At 43.0% G+C, this 24392-nt stretch overlaps 2 protein-coding genes across 5 annotated transcripts; both read left to right on the top strand.

The window, feature by feature from the left end:
• Positions 1 to 671: 671 nt before the first annotated feature.
• On the top strand, positions 672 to 1134 carry LOC6588697. Its single transcript, XM_026988251.1, has 2 exons — positions 672 to 1067; positions 1123 to 1134. Exons 1-2 carry the CDS (start codon positions 672 to 674, stop codon positions 1132 to 1134), a joined length of 408 nt encoding a protein of 135 aa, XP_026844052.1.
• Positions 1135 to 1182: 48 nt separating this feature from the next.
• LOC6588695 (probable G-protein coupled receptor 158) lies at positions 1183 to 24022 on the top strand. Of its 4 annotated transcripts, XM_026988735.1 has the most exons (14): positions 1183 to 1234; positions 11256 to 12331; positions 18594 to 18833; positions 18911 to 18969; positions 19625 to 19744; positions 19822 to 19902; positions 19965 to 20313; positions 20372 to 20440; positions 20493 to 20894; positions 20980 to 21174; positions 22555 to 22682; positions 22734 to 22845; positions 23252 to 23272; positions 23564 to 24022. In XM_026988735.1, the coding sequence occupies exons 1-14, from the start codon at positions 1228 to 1230 to the stop codon at positions 23759 to 23761; spliced, it is 3057 nt and encodes a 1018-aa protein (XP_026844536.1). In that variant the 5' UTR covers positions 1183 to 1227; the 3' UTR covers positions 23762 to 24022. The 4 variants fall into 4 exon arrangements, with proteins under 4 accessions (XP_026844536.1, XP_026844535.1, XP_026844537.1 ...); XM_026988734.1 differs by lacking the exon at positions 23252 to 23272 and having other exon boundaries at positions 22501 to 22682; XM_026988736.1 differs by lacking the exon at positions 23252 to 23272.
• Positions 24023 to 24392: the final 370 nt, after the last annotated feature.

Below are 24392 nucleotides of genomic sequence, written 5' to 3' on the forward strand. Positions count from 1 at the left end.
TCGAATTTTTGGCCACTCAAATTTATGGGCGTTTGTGTGTTTGTGTGTCTGTGTGTCAGTAGTGGACCACCCTACAAATTGGTCGCTGGTGATACGAGCGGCACAAAAAAATTATTTGTATTTACTTGTCTATTACTAACAATTTTTGTAACTTTTGCACCTTGTCTGAAATATTGTACTGGTTCAAAGAATCACTTTTGCTGAAACAATGAGACCTTTTTAAAATTGCGAATAAAATCTACCCAACTACAAAACATCGGTAGACTTTCAGCTTCAATAAGAACAAAATGTTTCAATGAGAACAAAAATTTCTTAGGATACATATATATATCTTATATATCATACATGATCATATCCACAGGGCAGTGGATGGTAAGAAATTCTGATAAAAGCGGAAGGGCACGATCTAAGCAGCTCAAAATTCATGCCACTTTGAGAGTCTCTGAAGTATTTGAGTTTTGGGCAATCAAAGCAAACATCGGCTGTCAAATTTTTATCTTTTTAAACGCAATTCCAGACAGATTTTTAGTAATCGTTTGAAAGTACACACAATAAAACTATTCTATACAATAATACAAAACGCAATCCCCGAATTTCGAAAGTAAACACGAGTAGGTATATTGGAATGGATATTATCCATTGTTCCGGCAATTAATTTATTATCCATAGCAATGGCACATTGGCTTATGGTGGGACTGGCTGCCCTGCTCTTCCTGTTCTACCAATGGCATCAGTGGCGTACAATTGAGATTACATCGAAAAGACCCATGCTGCCCTCGATAGTGGTCTTCGTGGCCGTTCTGGGCCAGTGTGTGGACAAGGTTAAGATGCCCCAGTCAATCCCAAGTATGCAAGGCCGGCTATATAAATTCCTCTTCGAGCTTGTTGTATCGATATTTGTGATATACTTCGGCATGGTGGTGGTTTGGCACTTCCTGGAGTTGTTGACCATCCTGTTGCTTCAGCTAACACTGCGTAAATTTCGCTGTGTGTCGGAATCAAACTATCAGTTATACGAAGAGTTCTGGATTGGCGGCATTACACTGCCACTGTCTCTGATCATCTTGGTGACGTTGTCCAAGCACAAAATTTACAAGAGGCTACATCTGAATTGCAACACAGACACCGCCATGAAGGTTTTGAAGCGCCGGAGGGGGCCGAAGGCACCCGGGATTCGATTACGTTTCAGTGAAAGAATCCGAAACAGATCAAAAAACCAATAACGGAATGTGGGGTAAAGTAAAAATGTATTTAATAAACCATCTAATACGGATATTGCTGGCTAGCGAGCTGCTTATCTAAACCGAACCTACACAGTATTCCCCGGAAGCTCCTGTACTTGCTGCGCTATTTGCATATCTGCTTCTCCATTTCGGATGCAAAGTTTTGCCTTTGGGCCAGAAGTTTTCCCCCGAACAAAGTTTGTCCAAACGTTGTGTTCGCCTGTCGCCTGGACGGAGGGATGGTTGGACCAGGCTTTTGCTTTGGCCTCCCTCCCAGCGGTTCTAAGCAAACGTTTAATATTCACGCTTGAGCGCGTTCCCAGGCGAGGCAGTGGATGGCAGTGGGACGGCTGTGGGACGGCAGTGGGACGGCAGTGGTAATGCAGTGGGACGGCAGTGGGATGGATGAAAATGTGTGAACAGTTTGACGCTTATCTATGCCTCTGCGTTTTGACCAAATTTTATTGCCTGTTTCCAGGCCAAAACGTTGCCCAGTTTCTGCTCAAGTGAACAGCATCAGTACAGTGCGGTGGCAGTTCCAGAACCAGAGCCAGCGACAGTGTTATGCTCTGCCATTTAGCAATTAGCCATCCACCGAAAGAGAGAGAGAATGAAAGAGGGAGAGAGAGAGAGAGAGAGAGACTGTCAGGCAGGCAGGAAGGAAGGAATACTCCACTGATGATGATAATGATGATGATGTTTGTCGACAGTAAACCAAAGTTCATTACGGACTTGTAATGATATTAATCATATGCCATGTGGTGCTAATGAAGAGGCAGCCACATCCGCCACATCCCCATTCCCAGCGGCTGCGTGCCTCGTCCGTTCTCTCCCCAGCATTTAAAGCACTTGAAATGCAATTTGGAATTACTTGTGGAACGGAACGGCCCTTGTTTACATACCCGACAACACGGGCCACATCCCCACGCCCGTCCGGACGGACTTGGGGGCTGCAATTGCTATTCCATTCCCTCCTTAACTGCTGTCTAGCTGTGTTCGTGCCGCGTTCCTGATTTCTCGGCCTGCCCTGGCCTGCAGCTCTCCTCCGGCTATCATTCAACTTTCGTGCGAACATTTGTTTTCTCTTCCTTGTTTTCCGCTTTGAAAGAAAGCTCTGGCAAGTCTAGTCCTCAATCTGCACGAATCAGCTAATTCACAGTGGTACGTGGCCATTGTGGCAAACTTTCCCATCCTTAAAGCGCAGTGCCTGTGGTTTTTCCTTTAACCGATTTTCAGACATTTTTCCATTGCCTGCATCCCTAGTAAAAATTGTTTACTTATCATAACTATCGATGCAGATACCGAGAGCTTACCTTTGCACCTCCATTCGCAAAATTCTGCCATTAGAAACTTTATTTATTTTTCTGAAGAAAGTTGCGGATGTTTTCATGCCACTGTGGCAGAAACTAGTCAATATTCTGAGAAGTCCAGGGCCCCCATCTATGGCCCGACCAACCATCAACGGAAGTGCTCGTCGCCATTTTTAGTGCACTTCTTAAAAGTGCGCACATTTCCGTTTGGCATCAATGATTCGGACTCGGTTTTCCCCCCATCCCATTTCTGCTCTACCGCGTCTCACACCCACTCTTCCCATCTGCCACCCCATCCCCATTCAGCTGTCTGTGTGTGTGTGTGTGTGTGTGTGTCTGCCATTCGCTTTTCCTATTTCGTTTTTATGCTTTTTTCTTCGCTTCGAGTTTTTCTTCCCTTCTTTTCCGCTTGGCCTCTGGCTGTTTTGGCTTCACTTTTGCTGATTTTAATTTTGGTAAAAGTTGTCACATTTGATTTTTAGAAATTGTTCGGTTTTATGTGCCTGCCCCATCGCTCCGTCGGCCCATTGCCCCCCATCCGGTGATGGTCGCTTGTCTTTTGCTCCGCTTTTTTATGGCGCTTTTATGCTGTGCCATGTGCCATGTGCCATGTGGCTGTTGCTTTGTGTTGGGACCTACGGGCAGGGGCGTCCTGGAAAAACTGTTAGGTCAGGGCACACGGGATAAGCCATGGTGCAGAGCCTGTTGCTTGTCTTCATCCCCCCTCCCCCACGGTGGTCTGGAAGTTAAAACAATGGCGAAGCGGACAACAAGTTTGGAAGAAGCAGTACTGAGGGTTTAACTAATTAGTGGAGATCGTAATTTATGTGTTTGGTTTTTGTAATGAAAAGAATGGTATGCCAGGGCTTACAACTGGATCAAAATAATTGCAGTTGTAGAATGGATTGGGGGTGCTAAATGTAGTACAAATTAAATGGTACGTAAATTATTATTCGTATAAATTATAGAAATATGTTTGGATGGGATGGGAGCACATTATAGGAAATACCTTTGTCGGTCTCTTTTTGCCATTTGTAAAGTGTACAATTCAAACAACATTATTACAAAATACTTCCGACCCCCAAGTCTCCAAAGAATATTAGGAAATGTCTCTAATTAAAAACCGCAAATAAGCATAATCAAAGCATAATCATAATACCCGCAGGAAATTCAGCCACAAAGGATCCACATTCTATGGTCGGGCTAATCAGCCAAACAATTCATTCCTAATGATTCCTAATCTGATAATGTTAATATATTTAAAGGTTTCCTAATCTAATCTCAGTCAGTAAACAACTTAAACAAATTTGTGCGGCAGTTTGAGTGGCTCCCGTCTCGCCTCAGAAACCACTTTGATGACAACAATCTACGGCATTGTCCTTGATATTGTGCAATCAATCCAATACAATCCTTTCATTCTGCAGCCTAATAATGGGTTTCGTGTGCAAGTACTCTCCAGAGATAAAGGAAAACCGAGCAGAGGGGGGAGGGGCCTAGGGTGGATATTCTGTGGGATATTTATGCACTGAAATTTCTTATGCAATTAAGTGTCGGCCTTAAAGCCGAGTCACAGCTCAGACAAGCCCCCAGACCCCTCCCTCTCCAGCTATAGACAGCGCCACGGGCCATGCCTGAGCCTCAAATGACATCCTTGCCAGCCGCTCCCTTGCCACTCGTTTTCCATGTTGCCTTGCCGCATGGCTGCACTTTGGACACACACAAACACACAGACATATATGTGCATACATATATGTATGTATGTGTGTGTAATTGTATATTGGATGCACGTTGTATGCCCAGGAGAAGGATCTGAGACGGGAGGCCAGCTGCGAAAATACTCGTACTCGTACCAGATGGAATGAATGAAAATAAAATCAAGTGAAATTTTCAAACTTTTGTGTGAAAAGCGAAACTGTGAAACTGGGAAAAATGGGTAACATTTGTGTTTGTAAATAGCAATCGAGACAGAAATCGCAGCGACATTTTGCTTCATGCTCCTCCAAGCGAAATAAACATGAAAATGTTCAGATACATTTTTGGGCTCAATAGATACGTACATCATACATACAGAGTGGATATGTACAGTGAAACCCAAGAGTATACGCCTCAATATGGGTGGAAATGGAATTGTGGGAAGGCTTCCTATATATAGGACACTGATCTGCTCAGGAAGCGACTGTCCTTTGCGAGAGCTCACACTGTATCCTACGGATATCTGTGTGTGTGTGTGCGGCTTGTGCGTGTGCGTGTGCTGAGGCCCACAACAAAGCCAATAAAAAGCTATGACCTCGAAAAGTTCAATTTTGTTGCTGTATATAAACGTTGAGTGTGCTTGACAATTTTTCACTTCAAGCAACAAATTATGCCGTAGCATAACATTAGGCGCACCCACACGCCCACGCCCCAACCCCATCCCAAGCCCCACCACGACATTTTGAAGTGAACCTTAGCCCAGAACCCAGAACCGAGTCGAGACGAGTCCGTCCCCCCCTCTAAGCATAGTAGGATGTATGTATGTATGTATATCCCTTCGGCCGCTTGTGCGTGCCAAGCCGCCCCGCCAGCGACTTTATCTAAAAGCTCACTTAGCCCCAAGTAGGCCAAGTAGATTACAACCCAAAGAGCTGCTTGTCTATAAAGAAATATTGTGCACACACAGATGCATAGGCGGAGGATGAATGATGAATAATCGCAGTATACGAGTATGGGCCGCCATATGGTTATTTTGACTAATTTTGGGACAACATTTATTATTAGATTTCCTGGGGGGGGGGAGGAGAGAATCATCCATCCATTTTGATAAGAAAATTGGGGATAACCAAGTCGTTAAGCATACGTTTTTTGTTGCGAATCCTTCAGATTATACGTATATAATTTTCTAGGAAATTGTATATAAATATTTACTGAGCTTCATTGTTGAACATAGAAGCAGGAGGATCCAGCTACCAGACGCGTTCTGCTGTTATTAATGAGAAGAAAATTAATTGAAAATAAATTGTATTCCAAGTGCTTAAATCAAAGCCTCCACACATTGCGTATATTTTGAGTACCGAGTCTCGATTACGCACACAGGCAAAATACACTTTGTTTTTGCATTCTCGGTCCGAGAATATCTGTACCTCTGTCCTGTTGCTATGAAATGAAACCCGTCTGCTATGACACCTGGAAAGCTGGCTGTCGTATAACTACTATCAAAGCTGTTTGTTGCGAAACTCTAGCCAGCTATTAGCTATTATCTGCACATCCATTATCTTCGCTACTGGCTCTAATTGAATAAAATCCAACAAAATAGGGCAAACACAAATTGTAAGTCGCTCATGAAAGCAACACCGAAACTTATTTAAAACTCGATTATATAGACATTGTCAGGCTTTTAATGATATAAACATTTTCCGGGGTGGTGGGAGCACTTGAGTAAATTGCGCATGTAAACAGTGCCCCCCCCCCCCCCCCCCCTGCCGAAAAAAGTGGGCCATCGTATAACGAAATACTCGCAAAGTGGGGCGCCAGACCCTGAAAAGTGATTAAAATGATTGTTGTACAACAATGTCCATGTCCGTGTCCTTGTAAGGGTTTTGCACCCTCCTCCTCCTCCTCCTCCTCTCCCTGCCCCCAAGCATTGCCAAAAAAAAATAGCGCGCCATTACAGGGTTGCTGTTGCTATTGCCATAGCTTCTTCTTTTTAGTCTTCTTTCATTTTTGGTGTACGAGTATCTAGGAAAAAGCCTAATTGGAAAAGTGTTTTGGGACTGGCACTCGAAGCTTTTAGCTGGAAATGCCTGACAAAGGCTCAGGGGAAAGCGATTTCAAACGTTGTTGTCTGATTTGTTGGCTTTTCGGTGGAAAGGAAGGCCAAGGGGCTGGAGGCCGGTTGCCAGGGGGCGTGGGACTGAGGCAAAGCACAGCTGCTTGAGCTTATTTAAGCAAAACAGGACAAAGGAATGCGAATGCGAATGCGACCGGCGAACAATTTGTCCTCGACGTTGTCAGCGGCACTCACTCGAGTCCTCTCTCTCGCTCTGTTTCTGTTTCTGCTGCTCTTGCAATTGCTTTGCTTGTTGCTCTCCCATTGTTTAATTGTTAACCGTTTCTCTCAATGTGTGTGTGTGTGTGTGTTTGTGTGTGTGCCTTTGTTGCATTGTTTGATTGTTTCACGCCCCCGCATTGTCTCCCTTCCTGTGCGTGTGCGAAATAACATTTGTCTAATGAAAAGCTCTCTGCGAGGCAGGTCTTTCTTGTCTTTCTGTGTTTCTGCCATTCATATGCCGCCCTCTCTCGGGCCACCCCACCCCACTCCCTAGTCTCTCTACACTCTTCACCCCTTCATTCTCCTTCGCTCCGTCTGGCTTTTTGTCTATTTTTAGCTCATTATTTTGCGCTAAGGGCAAATGTTGAGCCGGCCACAAGACATTTCATGTCCGGACACGCCTCGAGCTTCATCTTCACTCAAATTGATGAGCCACAACTAAGACCGATGCAAACATGTGTGCATGTATGTACATGTGTGTGCGTGTGTGTTCTGCTGGAATATTTACATATTTCAGCTGAATAATAAAATATTTCTAAAAATGTGGCCTCGGGTTTTTCGTTGTTGCACACTAATCTAGGACGTCAGGTTTTCTTATATTTAAATTTATATTTCGCTATGCTTTAACTTTAATGTTATTAAGAACAAATAATTGCGCGTTGGCTCGAGAGAGACTTTGGACCCGAATATTTAGCGTCGATCGCTGTTCTTCCCTCTCTTTGTTCGACGGCCGCTTCTCTCTCTTACTCTCTCTCTCTCTCTGTTAGTTGCTCTGTTAACTCTACAGCACGAAAAGAGTCTGCTCTCTGTGGATCTCACATTTATTGCCTTTAATTGATATTTTTCTTGGTAACAAATTAGCCAAAAATATTTCCTGTGTGAAAGTTTATAAAGTGGCAAGCAATAACATTTTGAAAATTAAATAATAATTAAAACCATAATTTATTGAGTTGTTTAACGCCACTTTGTGGTACGAAGCACACGTATTATTTATGATACTATTACCATTGTTAATAAGCAACATAATTTATAAGTCTAAGCCCGCATTGGGGGACAGTTTCATAGAAATACACTTCAAAAAACACAAAGAGTGTCGAAAACTAATTGGTTAATCTTATTTCTATGATATTTGACTGATTTTCTCAAGGATTTCATTATGAATGTCTGAATACACACATTCACAGAAACGAAACCCTCCAAATGAAATCCTACTTCAAGTGTTTCATTTTCATTGTGCGATAATTCTCACCCAATTTGTTTTGTCGATTTACTAATAGAATGTTGTTGGATTTTCTCCGCAAACGAAAACATAAAATAATTGACCGAAAAGCATGAATATTCATCTATTGAAATATCTCTCCGGCTGTGCATCTGCCCCTGGCACTGGCTCCGGCTCCGGCTCTGGCTCTGCTGTTGTTTGCCCATGGAAATTTGCATGTTTGAGATGTCACAGCGATAGACCTCAACAAATCAAACTCGGAATTGAAATGTAAAGCTCTGGGAAAGTGCAAACGATTTGGGATTTGGCCGCAAACAAACTGTGCAATTATGTTGCAACCGGCAACTGGCAAACTTGCAACGTGGCCAGACCAGGACAGAACAGGACAGACCAGGCAGGTGGCAGGTGGCAGGCAGCAAACAGACAAACGACAAGACAGCAGAACATGACACAGAATGGCAACCGAAATCTGGTTAATTGAAAAACTGTATGTAGACCCTCTTCATACATGTGCATGCATAGATACAGACACAGCGATACAGATACAGCGATGTACTGGTACATGCATCCTCGCATCCTTGCCGCATTAGCTGCAGTTGAGCGGAGTGTCAAGGTGAGGCCAGGTGAGCTCAGCCAGGCAGAAAACAGCCAGCCAGCCAGCCAGCCAGCAACGCAAACAGAAGACTAACTGAGAAGAGGTGGCATAGATCGATAGAGACGACTGTTGGGACATCCTCTAAACGGATTCTTATGTTTTTTTAGAGGCCGTCTTTGTGGGGAAGGGATTTAATTGAGACAAGACTCTCCTCAGTGCTCTAGGGAATTGCTGGCAGCACCAAAACCTTCTAAAAATCCTCGTGGTAGTTATGTCCCGCCAAAAGGGAACATTTGTCTTCAGTCGAACCTTTAAGATGGTTCATAGATCTCAAGGCTCGCTGAATAGGCAATAGTTCGATAATGGTACTCGTAATATCCATGTATTTATCCAGTTCCAACAAAGCTACGTTTTCTGGACCCCTCATCCTACTCTCCTAGGAAATCTGCTTAGAACCTACCCAATCGAAAGCGAATAGTACCCTATAGACATTCAGAAAGAAAGAGCAAAGCTTGCCTCTACGCACACCCAAATATCCCCAGGAGTACCAGGTATTCCGACAAAAAAAAAAGAAAATCTCTTGGCAATGCGAGAGTATAGTTTTCCAGGTATCCCTCCCCTGCCCTCCGCCGGCTGCTCCTGGCATCTGGCCAAATCACGTAATCACAACTTGTTTATGGCGCATGTGCCAACTGTCTCCGACTGTGCCTGGCCCCCAGTCCTCCAATCCAAAAAAGGAAAACACAAAAATAGAAACAAAAAACAGGAGCCTCCACCGCTTGCAGTTGCAATGAAAATTAATTTCAATTAGCGGAAATTGTTTTTACACCTGTTTGCCTTCCAGCACGTCGCACTTGTCGAAGTGGTTTGGCCAATTTGCGGCCTGTCATCGCATTGATGGGCTACGTATTTGGCTGGCTGGTTTCCCTGAATATTCCCTTACCACCACCCCTCCCTCCTGCATATCCTTATTCTTCTTATTCATAAATCGGATTCAGAGCCACAGACAATTGTAGCATACCACCAGGCGACACTTGAGTGCCGTGGCAAGTGCCACGCCCAGTCCCCAGGGTCCACGTAACTGACTAAGCGACCGCTCTTTTTTCCCCCTGTCGGTGGATGGAAATGGAAATGGTGAAGGTTAGGACAAGAGGGAAAATCGCATACAACATTTGTGCGGAATGAATAATTTAAAGTGGTTTAATTACATTACATCAAAAGCCACCACAGTCGGACACGCACGCACAAGTTGATTGCAGTATCAGGAAACAATGCTTAACGAGTTAGTAGGAAAATTCGTTAGCAGATAATGCTAGGTGGTACATATAATAATAGTGGAGGTTTTCTACATCCGATTTAACTGGATATAGGGCTATGTCTAGGAGAAATAAAAAGAATGTAGCATCAGTAATACCCTGAAATGATATCATTTACTTTGGGCACATATTAAGCAAATGTTATAAAGATACGATAAAGTTCATCCAAAGTTCTCTAAAGAGTTAAGCTCATTCTCATTCACCGAAAATGTATTCTAAATATAAATGATTTGCATTTTTTCTTCATTTAAATGTCTAGACTCTATAATGAAACTATACCGAAATCCTGCCTTACACTCTCTTTTATTAAGCTGCATATTTAAGAGTACTTTTATGGTCGACTTCTCCGTTGTTCGTCTATCCTCTACCGATTTCCCTTCAATCAGGGACCTCGAAGAGCAGCAACAACGATTTGAAAAGGTTTCTCAATTAAATTCCAATTGGCGCTGCCATGAAATTTGTCCAATTGGCCAGAGCTCTGGGAAATAGAATTTCACGTTCTATTTTCTGGTTCTATTTCTGGCTGAGAGTCTGCTCGTAGTGGGAAATGCACTTGATGGAAAGGCAATCAACATAAATTCGTTTGCTGAATGCAGTTACAGCTAATTGATCGTGCATATAGCAGTCGAAAAATATTGAACTGACAAACATTTGACGACAGTTGTTGTGGGACGTTCAAGTAAATCACTCTGTAACAATTGGAAATACAAAGAAGCAATACCTTAATACCATCTGAACAAAAAACACCAAGTAAAGTCGCTCATAAAGAGAGGATGAAGGGGGCACAAGGCAGAAATGCAGTGGAATATCTATAATATATGTATCAGATCTTCAAGAGCCACACAGTAAAAATATTAAAATAGCCAAAATTCAAATCTCAGACCTTTTAATGGACGCAATGGATTCCACAGTTCAGGTTATAATTTTTGGATATTTTGAAGGAAATATTCAATTAATATTTGAATATTTATATGGATCTACCAAATCTTACCCTGTCAGAAATCGAGGGACAGGGTGCTCTTCTTCTTCTTGCATTTTGTCGTGCCTGGAGTGCAGTAAGTCGTGGTTAAGTCTTTCTCGCTTCAAATCTATTTATAAACTCCTCGTGCCCGCCTCTCTTAGATCACGCCATACCCGACACAGAATTGCATTATCCAATCGCTCTCTCAGCATTTCCCTTTTGATCTCCCACTCTCTCTCAACAACATCACCGCGCCACACTCGGCTGAGCCGACTCTCTTCGGCTCTCAAGCCTCGCTCTCAGCAGAAATACGAATTGAGGGAAAAATAGATAACTCTATTGCGTAGTTTCTGTCTTATTTGTTGATGCTCTACATTTCTGATATACAGACTGGCGGTTGGACAGTGGTTTCTATGTCAAAGGTTCAAGAAATACCTGAATATATTATGAATAATCTTACACGAATCATACATATGCACTTATGTGCCGACAGTAATTACAAACATACATAAATCATTTATTTAAAAGTGTGTAAATATGCGTACCTAACTTATTGATTTCTTTTCTGTCCAAAACTAAACGAAACTTTTTCTCAATTATACAGATGAGCGCGCTTCTGTGCCACAATTTCGTTGTACACCTGCAGAAGCTGCCACGCCCACGACGAACATCCCCCCAAACTCCGAGAACAACGCGAAAGACAAACAAAACAAACTCAAATTCAAAAGCAACATCAGTGATATGGAAATGTGCATAGAGAAAAAGGCAAAAAAGTCGAAAAAGTCAAAAAATGAAACAGCTGAGAGTTCAATGCAGGAGCAGCAGCAGCAGCGACAGCAGCAAAGCAACAAAGACAACAATTATCAAAAGAAATGCCACCAAAATCAAACGAAAACTCAAGGAAGGCAAACACATAAGAGCAAAAGCAACAACAGCAAAAGCAGCATCAAAAGCAGCAGCGACTGCAGCAGCAACAACAACAACCAAAGAGATCGAGACCACCTGAAAAAGCAACAACAAAACCAACGAACAACAAAACCTACAACAAAAGCCACATCAACAAACGGCAGAAGCGACGCCAACAGGAGCAGCGCCGTCAGCAGCAGCATCATCATCAAAAGCAGCAAAGTCAACGCCAGCGGCAACGTCAGCAGCCACACCACCAACAACAGCAGCAACAACAACAGCAGCAATTGCTGCACACAATTAAACACGCTCTATTTGCTGCTGGTGCTCTTAATAGTTGGCCTCGCCCACCACTCAGCCACTGCCTCCCCCTACGAGAGCAGGCGTGATGCTCTTTTGGCCTACTATAAACGCGCACACCTTCAGCAGCAGAGTGTCGCCCGCGGGGCTGTCGCTGTCGCTACCTACGAGGGGGGACCGTCACAGTCCCAGGAGGAGTACCATTTACACGATGCCTCCGCTGTGGATTTTGATGAGCTAACGCCCACAGTCAGCGTTGTCTCTGCTCTGACTCGGGCAGAGCGTTTGCGTAAGCGAAGCCCCCTTCCAACAACGCTATCAACTGCCAGCACAACAACAACTGCATCGGAAGCAGCAGCAATAACAACAGCAGAGTCCGCAGCGGAAGCATCCAGCAGCAGCAGCAGCAGCAACAGCAAAAAGCCAGAAGAGAAATGCGATCCAAAAGTATTGGAAATGGTGCCCGATGAGCCGGTAAGTGTTTGTCAAAAAAAAGAAAAAATACACTTTCAAATGATGAAATATTAAAAGCTTTGAAAAGGACTCTGTGTAATATAGGGATTTTTAGGTTTCTGAAAGGTTAGTCATAGTTGTTTGCAGGGAGCAACGTGACACAAAGGGAGAAGGAGTGCGGAAATGCCTCACCTTGAATATGAATGCACTTTGATAGCGTCTAACTGTAAGTGACAGAGTTGGGCGCTCTCACTGCGTCTGAGTCAGCCAATGCTTTCGTCGCAGCTTTTGCTTTCGCCTTGCTTCTACCTTCGCCCGTCCTCAGCTTTTGTCACTGTCACTCTCTTTCTCACTCTAGCGGCGCCGTCTGGTGCTGTTTTTATCTGCGTTTCGAAGGTAATGGCAGAAAAAGTAAGCGACGACCGAGTGCGTGGAGTCGCCAGTTGTTTTGCATGGACGAATGCGCTCTCTAAAAATGCACTCAAATGCTGTCCAGAATCTTTGCGAAATCTGAAGGAAAAGCTGATGGCGCGTAAACGATGCGGATTTTCCGTTGTTTTGCAATAAGTGATGAAAGCAAAAAGGTGACTCATCTAAATAAATGATTAAAATGATGTATTTCATGTATGATTGGGTCCCATGCCAAAGAGAATGCTACAAAAACAGCTTCAGGCTTTCGAAAAGAGAGTAGCTGGCAAGAGAAATTGCAATTCAAACGGAAATGGTAGAATTTCGGCAACTGAATATCTTACGGCCAGCTTAAGTGGCAAGAAGAAGCGACTTTCAGTCACCTTGACTTGGCTGGCGCTTTTCTTTTCATAACTTTTGACGGACACTTTGTGGGAACCAATGCAGCTTGCAACCCCAGCGACCCCAAGGCAAAGACAATTAGCGACAATTTTCGAAATTGCCATCGCGGCAGTTGAGAATGTGCTTTCACTTTGAGGGGGCAGAGTGCAGCAGAGTTGGGCAATAATCAATAAAACTGCTGAGATGGCAACCCACATAGAAAGTGTGTGCTGGTTCCCCCTCTCCACCTACTTTTACTTTTTCATTCTTTTGCCCCTTTGCAGTCCTCCCCGAGTGCTGACACAAATCTTTACGCAAATCTGTGCTCACGAAATTCAAATCCTCTTCCCCATACCCGCTTCAGGCCACCCCATTTTCCGCTGAGTGTGTGCGTTCCGCCTGCCTTGTTGAGTGTCGTAAAAAATATTACGCATACGCCATGTCTGACGCAAATAGATTTCTGTGGAAAGTTGGCTTGGTAGCAAGCAGTGACACGTGGAAGGAGAGTGCCGGTTGCAGGTTTTACACAAAAACCGCGGGATTTTCGAAAGAGTTGCGGCATGTCCTGACAGCATGTCATGCATACATGTATGTGCTACAGTTTGTGCCCCCTCCTTACCCTGTTCCTCTTTCTGGAGACTCTTGAACAAGTTAATTAAAAGATGCTAATGAAGTGACGGGGCCAGAACCCCAGGCTCCTTCTAGCACAATATTTTAATTGAATTTGCATGACAATTGCAGCCAAGAAGGTCGGAGACGGAAACAGGGCGACTTTAAACCGCCAACAGCTGAGCTGATGTCTCATCAGGCAGTCAGTCAGTCCATCAGCCAGTAATTTACTTCGCTTACTGCTATTTTTAGCCAACTACGCGAATCCTATAAATATTCAAGCGGGCCACAGGCGGCGGGTAAACAAGGTCCGATACATGCATGCACGGATCGATTCCCTAACAAGTTCCCGCTGACGCAATCGGAGACGCCACTGGTCGGGTGGCCATAATTAAAAGACAAACAACGAGCAAATGGCTGGCGAAATGTGTAAATAAATTGCCATGGAGCATCCTCGGAACTGCTATCTGATGCGATCGATTTGAATCTCAAGTGTAGCCAGGCGGGACAAAGTAATAAATGTGACGTACATGAAAAAATAGCAGCAGGAGCAGGCTGCTGACAGATGCCAGTGCTCGGGCATCATCCTGGCTTTTGTTTGCCTCTCATTCAGCTCTCTCACACTCTCAGTCTCAGTCTCCCTCTCCTTTTCTGTGCCTTGCGGTCAATGGCGAACGCCATGTCGAATGCCTGTCAAGCATTATTGTGGCTCTCTCGTTGTTGCTGCTGCTCCTACTTATGCCATTCTTTTTTGCTGCTTTTCAGCACTTCCCAAACGAGGTAGCCACACGCTAATTTGTAGCTTTCATGAACTACATTTATGGTATAAAAAGTTCTGCTAAACTCAAATCTAAATAGTATATACTAACGGGCCCTATCCCGTTTCGCTGTGGCGTACATTGAGGATAACTCAATTGATTGTTTGTTTCGTCGATGGAGAATTCTTCTCCCATTTTTATATATTACAAAATACCTACATATATATTATTTGATACAAATTTCTTTTTATTACATATTTTTAAAAATTTGGTTATGTTATTTTAAGTCTATGTATTTCCTTAACTACGTTGCTTCTTAATGTCTAAATGATATATCGTATTTACTTAAATTCAATGTTTGTGTGCCTGGTCCTTTGGTTGTGCTGCAAAGAAGATGCTGTCTCGTTTAGCCAGTGCTTTACTGTTGCTGGCCATGCTGCCAGCTGCCGACTGCCGTGTCTCGGCTTGTGGTCTCTTTTGTTGTGTGTGTGTTTTTGTTGTGTCTTCTCATTGTCTGTCTGAACGGGCTGTTTCCATTGGCAACTTTCAAGCATAAAAGTTATTAATAATTGTATTTTTATATATTCTTCTCTGTATGGGTTGTATGGGCTGGTGCTCTGGCCAGGATCCGCACTTTGCTGTGGCTTTAAAACAAAAATCTGCTGCCATTGCCACAGGCGGAAGCCGAAATTGATATGAAACTGATTTAAAACAATGCAGGGGAATTCAGGTTGATTTAAAATTTAAAAAGCTTTTAATATTTATAATAACTGCAGGATTAATTGAGACTTCCTTATGGTAGGCAATGCTGTGGATTTTGCCGTTAAAGAAATTGTACGAAATTCTTGAGTGACAGATGTTTCAGAAATGTTTGTTGCAATGATAAATTGAGAAGGATGTCAAATTTGGCTAGAAACAAATCTTATAAAGATCTGTTTGTAGATTTCATCAATTGTACTGTATCCAAGATGTATCCAAAAATGTAGTAGAGATAAATAATATAGTACGATTACTAATCATTACGTTTGGCTCACTTCTGATCTGTCATTGTACTTTCAAGCCATACTATAGGTACAGTACATATTAATCCATAATGAATTGTAATGAATTCCCATTTAATGGAATCATTTATGTTAATTCGATGTGTCCTATGTGTTAAACAAGACAAAACAGGACCAAAACAACACTGTATAGTAAACTTCCGTAGCAATCAGCTTATGCCATTCGCCCTGTCACTTTGAATAATGAAATGAATGCAAGTGAATGAATGAATGCGAATGCCTTGGCTACCGACAGCTAATCGCACTTCAGAGTGAGATTCCCAGAGAGTGTCAACGGCAGTTCTGCCTGAGGAAAGTGCAAAAAATAAAACACAGAAAAAACAAGTAAAAACTATACAAAAAAAGTTTGTTATTGCGACTAGAAGATACCCTTTAATTAGAAAGAAGAGCAGAAATAGAAAGGGCACAACTGAAGAACAAAAGAGAGCAAAAGGATGATAAGCAAATAATAATGAACATATTACTTTTATGTAGAAATTACTGCCTCATTCCTGTTACGCCTGTTGCATACAATTACTGGGATACAATATACCCTTGTGTCCCATCGAGTACCCCGCATGAGGAGAGAAACAAAAAAAAAAACACAGTGTCGGACATATTTTATTCATTAAGCACAAAGCATAGAAAATAAGAGGAAAAACATGCAAATGACAAAAGCACAGAGCAAAGGAGAAACATGGGAGAGAAAAAAGCACAGAGGCCGTGTATACAGCTACAGTTACAGCTACAGCTACAGCTACCGTTACTGTGCGACCATGTGCCATGTAAATATTTTTATGGTCATAAGTAAGAATTTTGTACATGCCAAAACGTGCACAGTGCGAGAGAGAGTGAGAACGTAGGGGAGCGTAGGAGAAGGAGATGGAAGATGCAGATGCGGAGAGAGCTCTCGCATGGACATTAAAAAGTCAGTATAACGCGCCTTACTGATTTCATTTGGCAGCCTCTCCCTCCCTCCCTCTCTCTCTCTCTCTCTCTCTCTCTGTACGCGTCTGCTTCTGTTTGCGGTGTGTCTAAGCTCTTGGCATAGTTGCACACACACTCACACGCACGCACACCAATGTCCATGTGGATGTTCTTGTTTGCATATGTACGAGTATGCATGTTTTATTGCACACACTCTCGGCTCTGTGCTTTGTGGTTGCCGCTATTTACAAGTGTTTTCCATACACATTTATGCGGTACCCTATCTATGCCTTTTGGTGGGGTATATACATTTCCCTATAGGAGAGATTGACACAGGGATCGCAATATGTACATACATACGTTCTGATATTCATACGTCTGAAATTTAATAGTATAATAAATTTTATAGTCATAGTTATAGTGTAATATGTATATTGTTTTTAGCACTGAAGTTATACATACATATGGCGAAAATAAGATATCCGTTTCAGAAGTGTAGAGTGGAAGGTCTGCCATCTATAAGCTGTCCAACAAAAGTAATACAATTTTAAAATGTTGCAACTAAAATCCCAGACATTAATTATTCGTAAACTAAATGAAACTTTAGTTGTGGAGAATTTTCAGAAAAAAGTGGAACTACATACATATATCCAAATGCTAGATGATGGTTAGATACATAAATATATACATATGTTGAAGATTTATAAACTATAAAGCGTATTTGTAGTCGTTGAGCAGGAATTATTATAGAAGTACAAGTAGGAGGACCAATAGGCAAAGACGTAGTAGAGTAGTCCGTTATTCTTTCAATTCGTATTTGCTGAGAGCGTGGCCTGAGAGTGAAAGAGAGTCGTCTGTAGGAAGATCAAGAAGGAATTTCTGAGAGAGAACAATACGACTGTGAGTATTGCAGGAGAAAAAAGACGCTGGTGCAAAAATAGAGAACTCAGTTTGGATCGGCACACAACCCAACAGCCCTAATGCCCACCCCCGACATCTATATACATTGTGCATATGTAAGATCTGTAGCATGCCCTCCAACTATGTCTGACAATGTTGCAAAAAGCCTTAAATATATGTACATATATACACATCTTGTTGGTTAAGGTATCCTTAGGTTTACGATTATGCTTACCGTGTAGGACACACACAAGAAGGTGCTTTCTCTCCCAGTCGTGTCTTCGTGTGCCTTATACTTATTGCTCTTACCTTGATATGCTCAAATGCATACCCAAGCGCCCAAAAATATTTGTATACATTCGTTTCTTGTTGTTAATTTATTTGGGGCTTTGAAGCGTATTCGCTGTGTGGCCCTGCTAATGGCAAATGTAGGTTTTAAAAGCCAAAAGGCGGCCGTGTCGAGCTACATGACTCACCCACAGACCCACAGACGGGCAGTCGCAGTCCCATCCCCTCTGAACATGTCTTTGCTGTGGTTACTTTTGTTTCCGAAAGCCATAATGATGTCATCAAAGCCCAGTTGGACTTGCCTTTGCCTTTGCCCTTCCCTGCCATTCCTTTTGGCACTGCTTCCTGTGCGTAGATCTCGAGAGCCGGTTGAAACGTGTAAATTATGTACAAACATTTGGTCAGTTAAGAGCTGAACAAACATGGATTAAAAACATTTGTGCAGTCCCAGCTCCAGCCCCAGCCCCAGCCCCAGCTTGGGTCCTAAATCGTATTATTTACCGGACGGAACAAAAACTTTTGTGCATTCCATGCGGAAGGAAGGTGTTGGTCTGTGCGGAACGTGTCCTGGCCGCCATGTGAATAATTAATGGCCAAGGGGATCAGGGTCCTAAGCCAAGGGAAATGGCCTGGTCAGGCAAATCACGACGCTCCCTCAGCCTCGGCGTATCCGTAATTTTTGGTTCGTATTCGCACCATTAACAGGTTGCCAAAGCCAGTACGGATGCTTCAATGGACTAATTGCTTAAAAGAAATAAGCCTTTGCGAAATTCCAATGCCAAAAATTTCATTTCTAGAGCAGGAAAAATGTACTCTCATTCTGTAGAATTTTTAATGAAGTGTCAAACAAGCCTTAGGCATGCTGTTGAATCTCTTGAAGGAATTTAAATTATTTATAAATTTGCACACATTTCATTTTGCCTTTAACATCTCAAACAATTAATAGCTTGTTCATTTTGTTGTTGCTTGCAGTTTTACGACTTTACCGACATTGCCGAGGATGCTGCACGCCAGTTTATTGAATTTCTATCGAACAAATTCCCAAATGCCAACACTCCGATTGCCATCGATGAGCCGACACGTGCGGAGGTGAGCCGTCGGGCCAACAGTATCGCCAGCTATGCCCTAAACGAGGACGAGAACCTACTGGCCTTTGCCATCGCCGCGCCGAGCATACACACGGTTGTCGTTAAATTCAGGGATAATGTCACGGTATGCATACCATACGCCAATCCAGCCATAATCAGCGGGGGCGATATTAATGATAATGATGTTGATGTGTGTTGCAGATACCGCCGGATCAGGTGCATAATAAGGCGTTTTTGGGCTCTTACTGGCGGGAATTGGGGTGAGTTGAATAATCTCTTGGTAATTGGATTCTTGAAATTGGTTTATGCTGCCCCAAAAAGTATGCTCTCGTTTTTGGAAAGCCCCAATAACACTGATATAAATAGTACATATGTATATATGATTTTTAACAGGATTTTATGAATTCTTTTTAGTAAAAATAAACATAAACATTGGTTTATTTATTAAATACCTTACAAATATATATGATAAAGTATTCATAGCTTAGCTATTTAGTAGAGCTAGACGCGGCTCTAATTTTACCCATTTTCACTATGACATGCGTCGTGATGCATCGCTAATACAACGAACAATCAACAGAGATTTGCTAAGGCATTTGAAGTCTTGGTTGAATATTTCAGATAATTAGCCTCATGTGAAACATTATCCTTTGCTTAGGGCATGCAAAGCGATGGATATGCCTTTCTGGCAAGAGCCTTGGTTTCTTTAAGTTCGTTACTCTCTTAATTTGTATTATCTATAATTATTCAATTATTTATTCATTCAAATTATTTATCCCAACTTCTGTGCCCAAGAATCCAGACCACGCTGTAAAAAACCCCACTTACACAACCCACACATCATCCATCTGCTTTTTGGATACTTTCCAATAACCATATGTACTATAAATATTTGTTTTCCCGTTCCTTTCGCAGTGCCGCCTGGAACAGCAGCGACGGTACCCAGGAGTGGGGCGCCCCTTTTCGCGACTGCAACCTGTTGACGCGCCGCTGGCTGTGGCCCTTTCGCATATCATTCACAGAGCATAGAATCAAGTGAGTGGAAGGCAGTTGCATACCTACCAACCAAATGAGGAGCACACAATCATCATAATCAATTTGAACCATTTCAGAATTGTGGCAGCTGCCTTTATTGCCGCCGATGAGGATGTGTGCAACGATGGACTGGAGGAGGTGTTTGGCCGTCGTCACGGGTGAGCTATAAGCTCGAAGCTTCCTTCGAAAATATATATGATGGATTGCTAATACGTTGCAGGTGTGATCGAAATACTACTTTCTGCCTTCTCACGGAGAACAAACCGGCGGCCACGAGGGATGTGTACACGTGTCTCTGTCGGGAGTCCTTCTATCTGCCAAACTCGACGCTGCAGGGCTTCCGCGGCGATTTAGTGGAACTGTCCGAGGGCTACGACAACTACTCGTGCATACCGTGTCCGGGCGGTTGCACAAACTGCGATCAGCATGGGGTGTGCCTCAACTTTCAGGAGGAGGAGGCCCTCAATATGGATGCCTGTCTGCGTCTGCTTGTGGCCATTGTCCTGGGCGCCTGTATCCTGTGCTGTGTGGTCCTGGGTGTGATTGTTTTCAGACAGAGGAAGAGCAAGGTGCGTTTTCTGTGGTGAATTCTTTACGCGTAACTTTCTAACGTTGTGACTTTTTTAGGCCATTGCCTCGGGCATGTGGACTGTGCTGGAGACGATACTGCTGGGAATTGTTTTACTTTATGCATCTGTGAGTGATCCTTTTGTCCATGTCTATCGAGTACTAAGTAGACCTTCTGCAGGTTGCCGTCCATTTCTTTCCCGCCTCCACCGAGCGCTGCCTGCTGGAGCCCTGGCTGCGGGAACTGGGATTCATCACCTGCTACGGCGCCATCATACTGAAACTGTACCGCCACCTGGTAGATTTTCGGACACGGAAGGCCCATCGCTGGGTCCTGCGGGACGTAGATCTGCTCAAATATCTGGGCGCCATGGTGTTCGCGGTGGTGTGCTACATGTCCGCCTTTACGGCCTCGTCGCTGGATCTGCTGGAGAGCGCCCAGCTGGAGAGTCTACGCGAGGCGAGCACCAACACCTGCCATCCGCTCAAGTGGGAGCTGGTGACGCAGGCCAGCGAAATACTCATCCTGTGCTTCGGCCTGCACCTCTCCATAGCCAGTCGCAATGCCAACACTCAGTTCCGGGTGAGATGCGAAGACCCCAAGTGGATTCGATCCGAAGAGTGGGTCAAATGCATTTACAAGTAATTTCCTTTTCCCCCTGGCACAGGAACGACAATTTCTGGTGACCGCCCTCACGCTCGAGTTCCTTGTCTCGTCCAGCTTCTACTTTCTGCGCTTTGTCTACCTACCGGAAATGAGTCCCAGCGCCATACTGTTGGCCCTCTTCGTGCGCTCCCAGCTGACAAACAGCTTTGCCCTGGGTCTGATATTTGTGCCAAAATTGTGGTATCAGCACAAGCAGGTAACCCAACGTTTTCGACACTCTTCAGTTGATTGCAGCTCTTTGGTTTGTCTACTAGTTATTTTTAACTTTTAATTTTAATAAACTTTTCAGTTTGAGATTAATATTTGGGTTCATAAAAGGAGCGTAGGCAGTGGTTGGCGTCAAAGTCCAGGCTTAGAATTCGCTCTCTCTCCCTCTCACCCACTTGTGCGCTTTGTGCTTTGTGATTTGTCCGTCGCCGGCAGGGTTGTATTATTGCATCTGTCATCGTCGCCATTTATCGTTGCCATCGATAGTTGTATTTGGTATAATATTGAAATTTGCTGAGGAAACGATTTTTGTTCAACTAAAAAAAGTGAAACCTAAACGTATCGAAAGCTTTGTTGCTTTTGCTGAAACAATGAATTATTTCCTTTCGGTTATTGTCTTTCTTTGGTTTCTTGTTCTGGAGTTCTTTCATTTTTGGTTTGGAGTAAACAAAAAATTAACATAATTTTAGTATTAAGCTAACATTTCGATGAAATTTTTAGTCAAGCTATGAAGTTGCTGCAAGTGTGTCGTTTTTGTCCCGCCCGAATGTTTGACTGTACTTTGTCTTTAGTTCGATTCGACTTGCACTTAAACTTTATTTGCACGCTACACTTTTTGCATGTCTAGTTTAGTTTTTGCATGTATTTTGTACGAGTTTGAACAAGAAAAAATCAATTTAAAAAAATATGACAAAAATCGATTTCCTTTCAAAATCCCCAATACGCATATATACCTACAAAATACCAGCATTTCCCAGAATACTTACCTCCACTCGCCTCGCCACGCCTCACTGTAACTGTTACCTGCTCTGCCTCTCTCTCTCGCTCGCTCGCTGTCTCTCTCAACCTAGATATTCTGAACCTAAAAACTCTCTCTGTCTAAATAATTAGTCTTCTACTATAGCTGAAGTCCAACTTTGTTAAGTTTTGAATTCCGTTTTTGATTTCCTTTGAACTTTGTTTATCTCATTTCCAGCAAAACATCAGACAAAATCATAACCAATGATCGCAGACAAGTCCATCGCTCCAACACTCATTCACATATCACCTATTCAGACAGCACTCACACTCACATACCCAATGATCGCAGACAACTCCATCAAACACTCATTCACATTCACATACTATACTCAGCCAGCAGTCATTCTCATACTCCGATCACACATAAACCTGCACAGATATCTGATCTTGAGTTTCGAGTCTTCTTTTCTCCTTCTTTCTATACTTGTGTACTTGCTCTCTCGGTTTGAGTTCGGTTTACGTTTTACTTCCTGAGTGTGGTTTGCGGTGTTTGTTGCATCTTCATAGCTTGCAGGTTCGTTCGCTAGCGTATGATCTATCAATACGTTTACCTGTGGATGCTTTCAAGGGTGCTGCACACGATGCCGGTCAGCGTTTGGGCGGTGGCTATGCGGGCCTTTGCCTTGGTGACCCCGACATCGGTGAGCTGACCATATCCGAAATGAGTCCCGAGGATATACGTGCTGAACTCAAAAGGTAATCGTACTTCTGTTGTATGTGTCTGTACTTATTCGCAATGTTTTCCAGACTGTATACACAACTTGAGATACTGAAGAACAAGACCTTGAGACAGGACAATCCGCACATCAGCAAACGACGCGGTGGACGCAAGGCGGGTCATCGTCGATTCTCATTGCAGGTGAGTCCGAATCACGGGGTCACGTCATCTGTCACCTGTCCACCACAGTGTAGTCGTAGTCATCGCGAGCTCACTGTACATGACATCATCAAAAATAAAGGACCGGGGTATAGGGAACCCAGATTGTTTCTATCAATTGTTTCTGAATACTGAACTTCGAACAGAAACCTATAATGCTGTCGCCTATCCCAAGCTATCCCTAGATCTTTCTCTCACTATCTCTCTGTCTGTCTCTCTCTCTGACTCTATATTTCTCATCTTCTCCCCCTTGTATGTGACTTGTATTAATACACATATATAAATATATATATATCATTGTTCTTGTCATGACTATGTTCAATACTCGTATATTCGAATCCCACCACTACCACCAACTAAAAACCAATACCAAACATGTTCAATGTAGAAAAAGGGCAGCAAGGATAAGGTAAGAATGTCAGCCTCTCTCTAAAGTAAACCTAACCTAACAAAATACATATTTGTGTTGTGACTGTACCTAAACTAACCGAAAAATAAAAAAGTAATAAAAGGAATCTCCGCCGCACGTTTGTCTATTCAACTAGACCCCAGTCCTGCCCTTCCCGTACCCCCACTCTGTGTGCATGTGTCCGTCCATAGATAGCACTTCATATGTCTAACCAGAATGCACACGAAACGAACTAGAATTACGTACTTGTATTTACTATAAAGAACGTACTAAGAGATCGTTATTCCGCAGGCTCTAAGTGCCAAACACCGCAGCAACAAGCATCATCAGGACATCGAGATCACCGAGGCGGAACCATCCCGTACACCCGAGGACTCCGTATGCAGTGGCGAGGGACCGACGGATACCTATGCGGAAATATCGGGCGTATCGCATTCAATGCTCTCCCATTCGATGGTCTCGCACTCAATTGTCTCTCACTCGAAGTAAGGAAACCCACAGTCGTTGTGGGTGCAGAGGAGGAAGAACTCGTAAACGAAGGATTTGTATATAAGTATTAAAGGATACGATAGTACATGATTGTATGTGTAGATATCAATATGTATGTATGTATGTGTATGGGAGGATTAGGGTGCAGCATAGGTAATATATAGCGCAACAATACAAACAATAAAAGGATTACTTTAATTTCGCAATGAAAGAAAAACCAACAAAAAGCAACACATGAACAAAGGCAAAGACACAAAAAACACAAACAATAAAAAACATTACTTTATTTAAAAAATAAAAGAAAATAAAAATCGCATAGACAAGTGAAGAGAAATGGAAAGAGTGAAGAGTGAAGAGAATATAAAGTAAAGAAGCAAATGAGTTTTGTACAATTTTGATACACTTTTAGATGATTTTACGTTGTTGATTTCTCTCAATTTGATTTCGATTGATTTCGAGCAAAGTTGTACGAAAGAGAGCGATAAAACAGAGCCCACCTGTGTAGGTAAACGATAAAACTGTTTTGTAAAACCAAAACAAAAAGAGACAAGAAACTAATTATTGATAAACCTATTCCTACTACACACATTTGAGTTTACATCTAAGTTCCTCAACTCAACAGTTACTAATA

Source organism: Drosophila persimilis, unplaced genomic scaffold, assembly GCF_003286085.1.
Source record: "Drosophila persimilis strain 14011-0111.01,24,50 unplaced genomic scaffold, DperRS2 tig00000191-arrow-pilon, whole genome shotgun sequence".
Classification (NCBI taxonomy): domain Eukaryota; kingdom Metazoa; phylum Arthropoda; class Insecta; order Diptera; family Drosophilidae; genus Drosophila; species Drosophila persimilis.

Coding starts and splice junctions, on each gene's coding strand:
- LOC6588697 (XM_026988251.1), top strand. CDS start 672: ATGGCACATTGGCTTATGGTGGGACTGGCTGCCCTGCTCTTCCTGTTC.
- LOC6588695 (XM_026988734.1), top strand. Junction 19,745..19,821: donor TTCACAGAGCATAGAATCAA/GTGAGTGGAAGG, acceptor GAACCATTTCAG/AATTGTGGCAGCTGCCTTTA. Junction 20,441..20,492: donor TTGTTTTACTTTATGCATCT/GTGAGTGATCCT, acceptor GACCTTCTGCAG/GTTGCCGTCCATTTCTTTCC.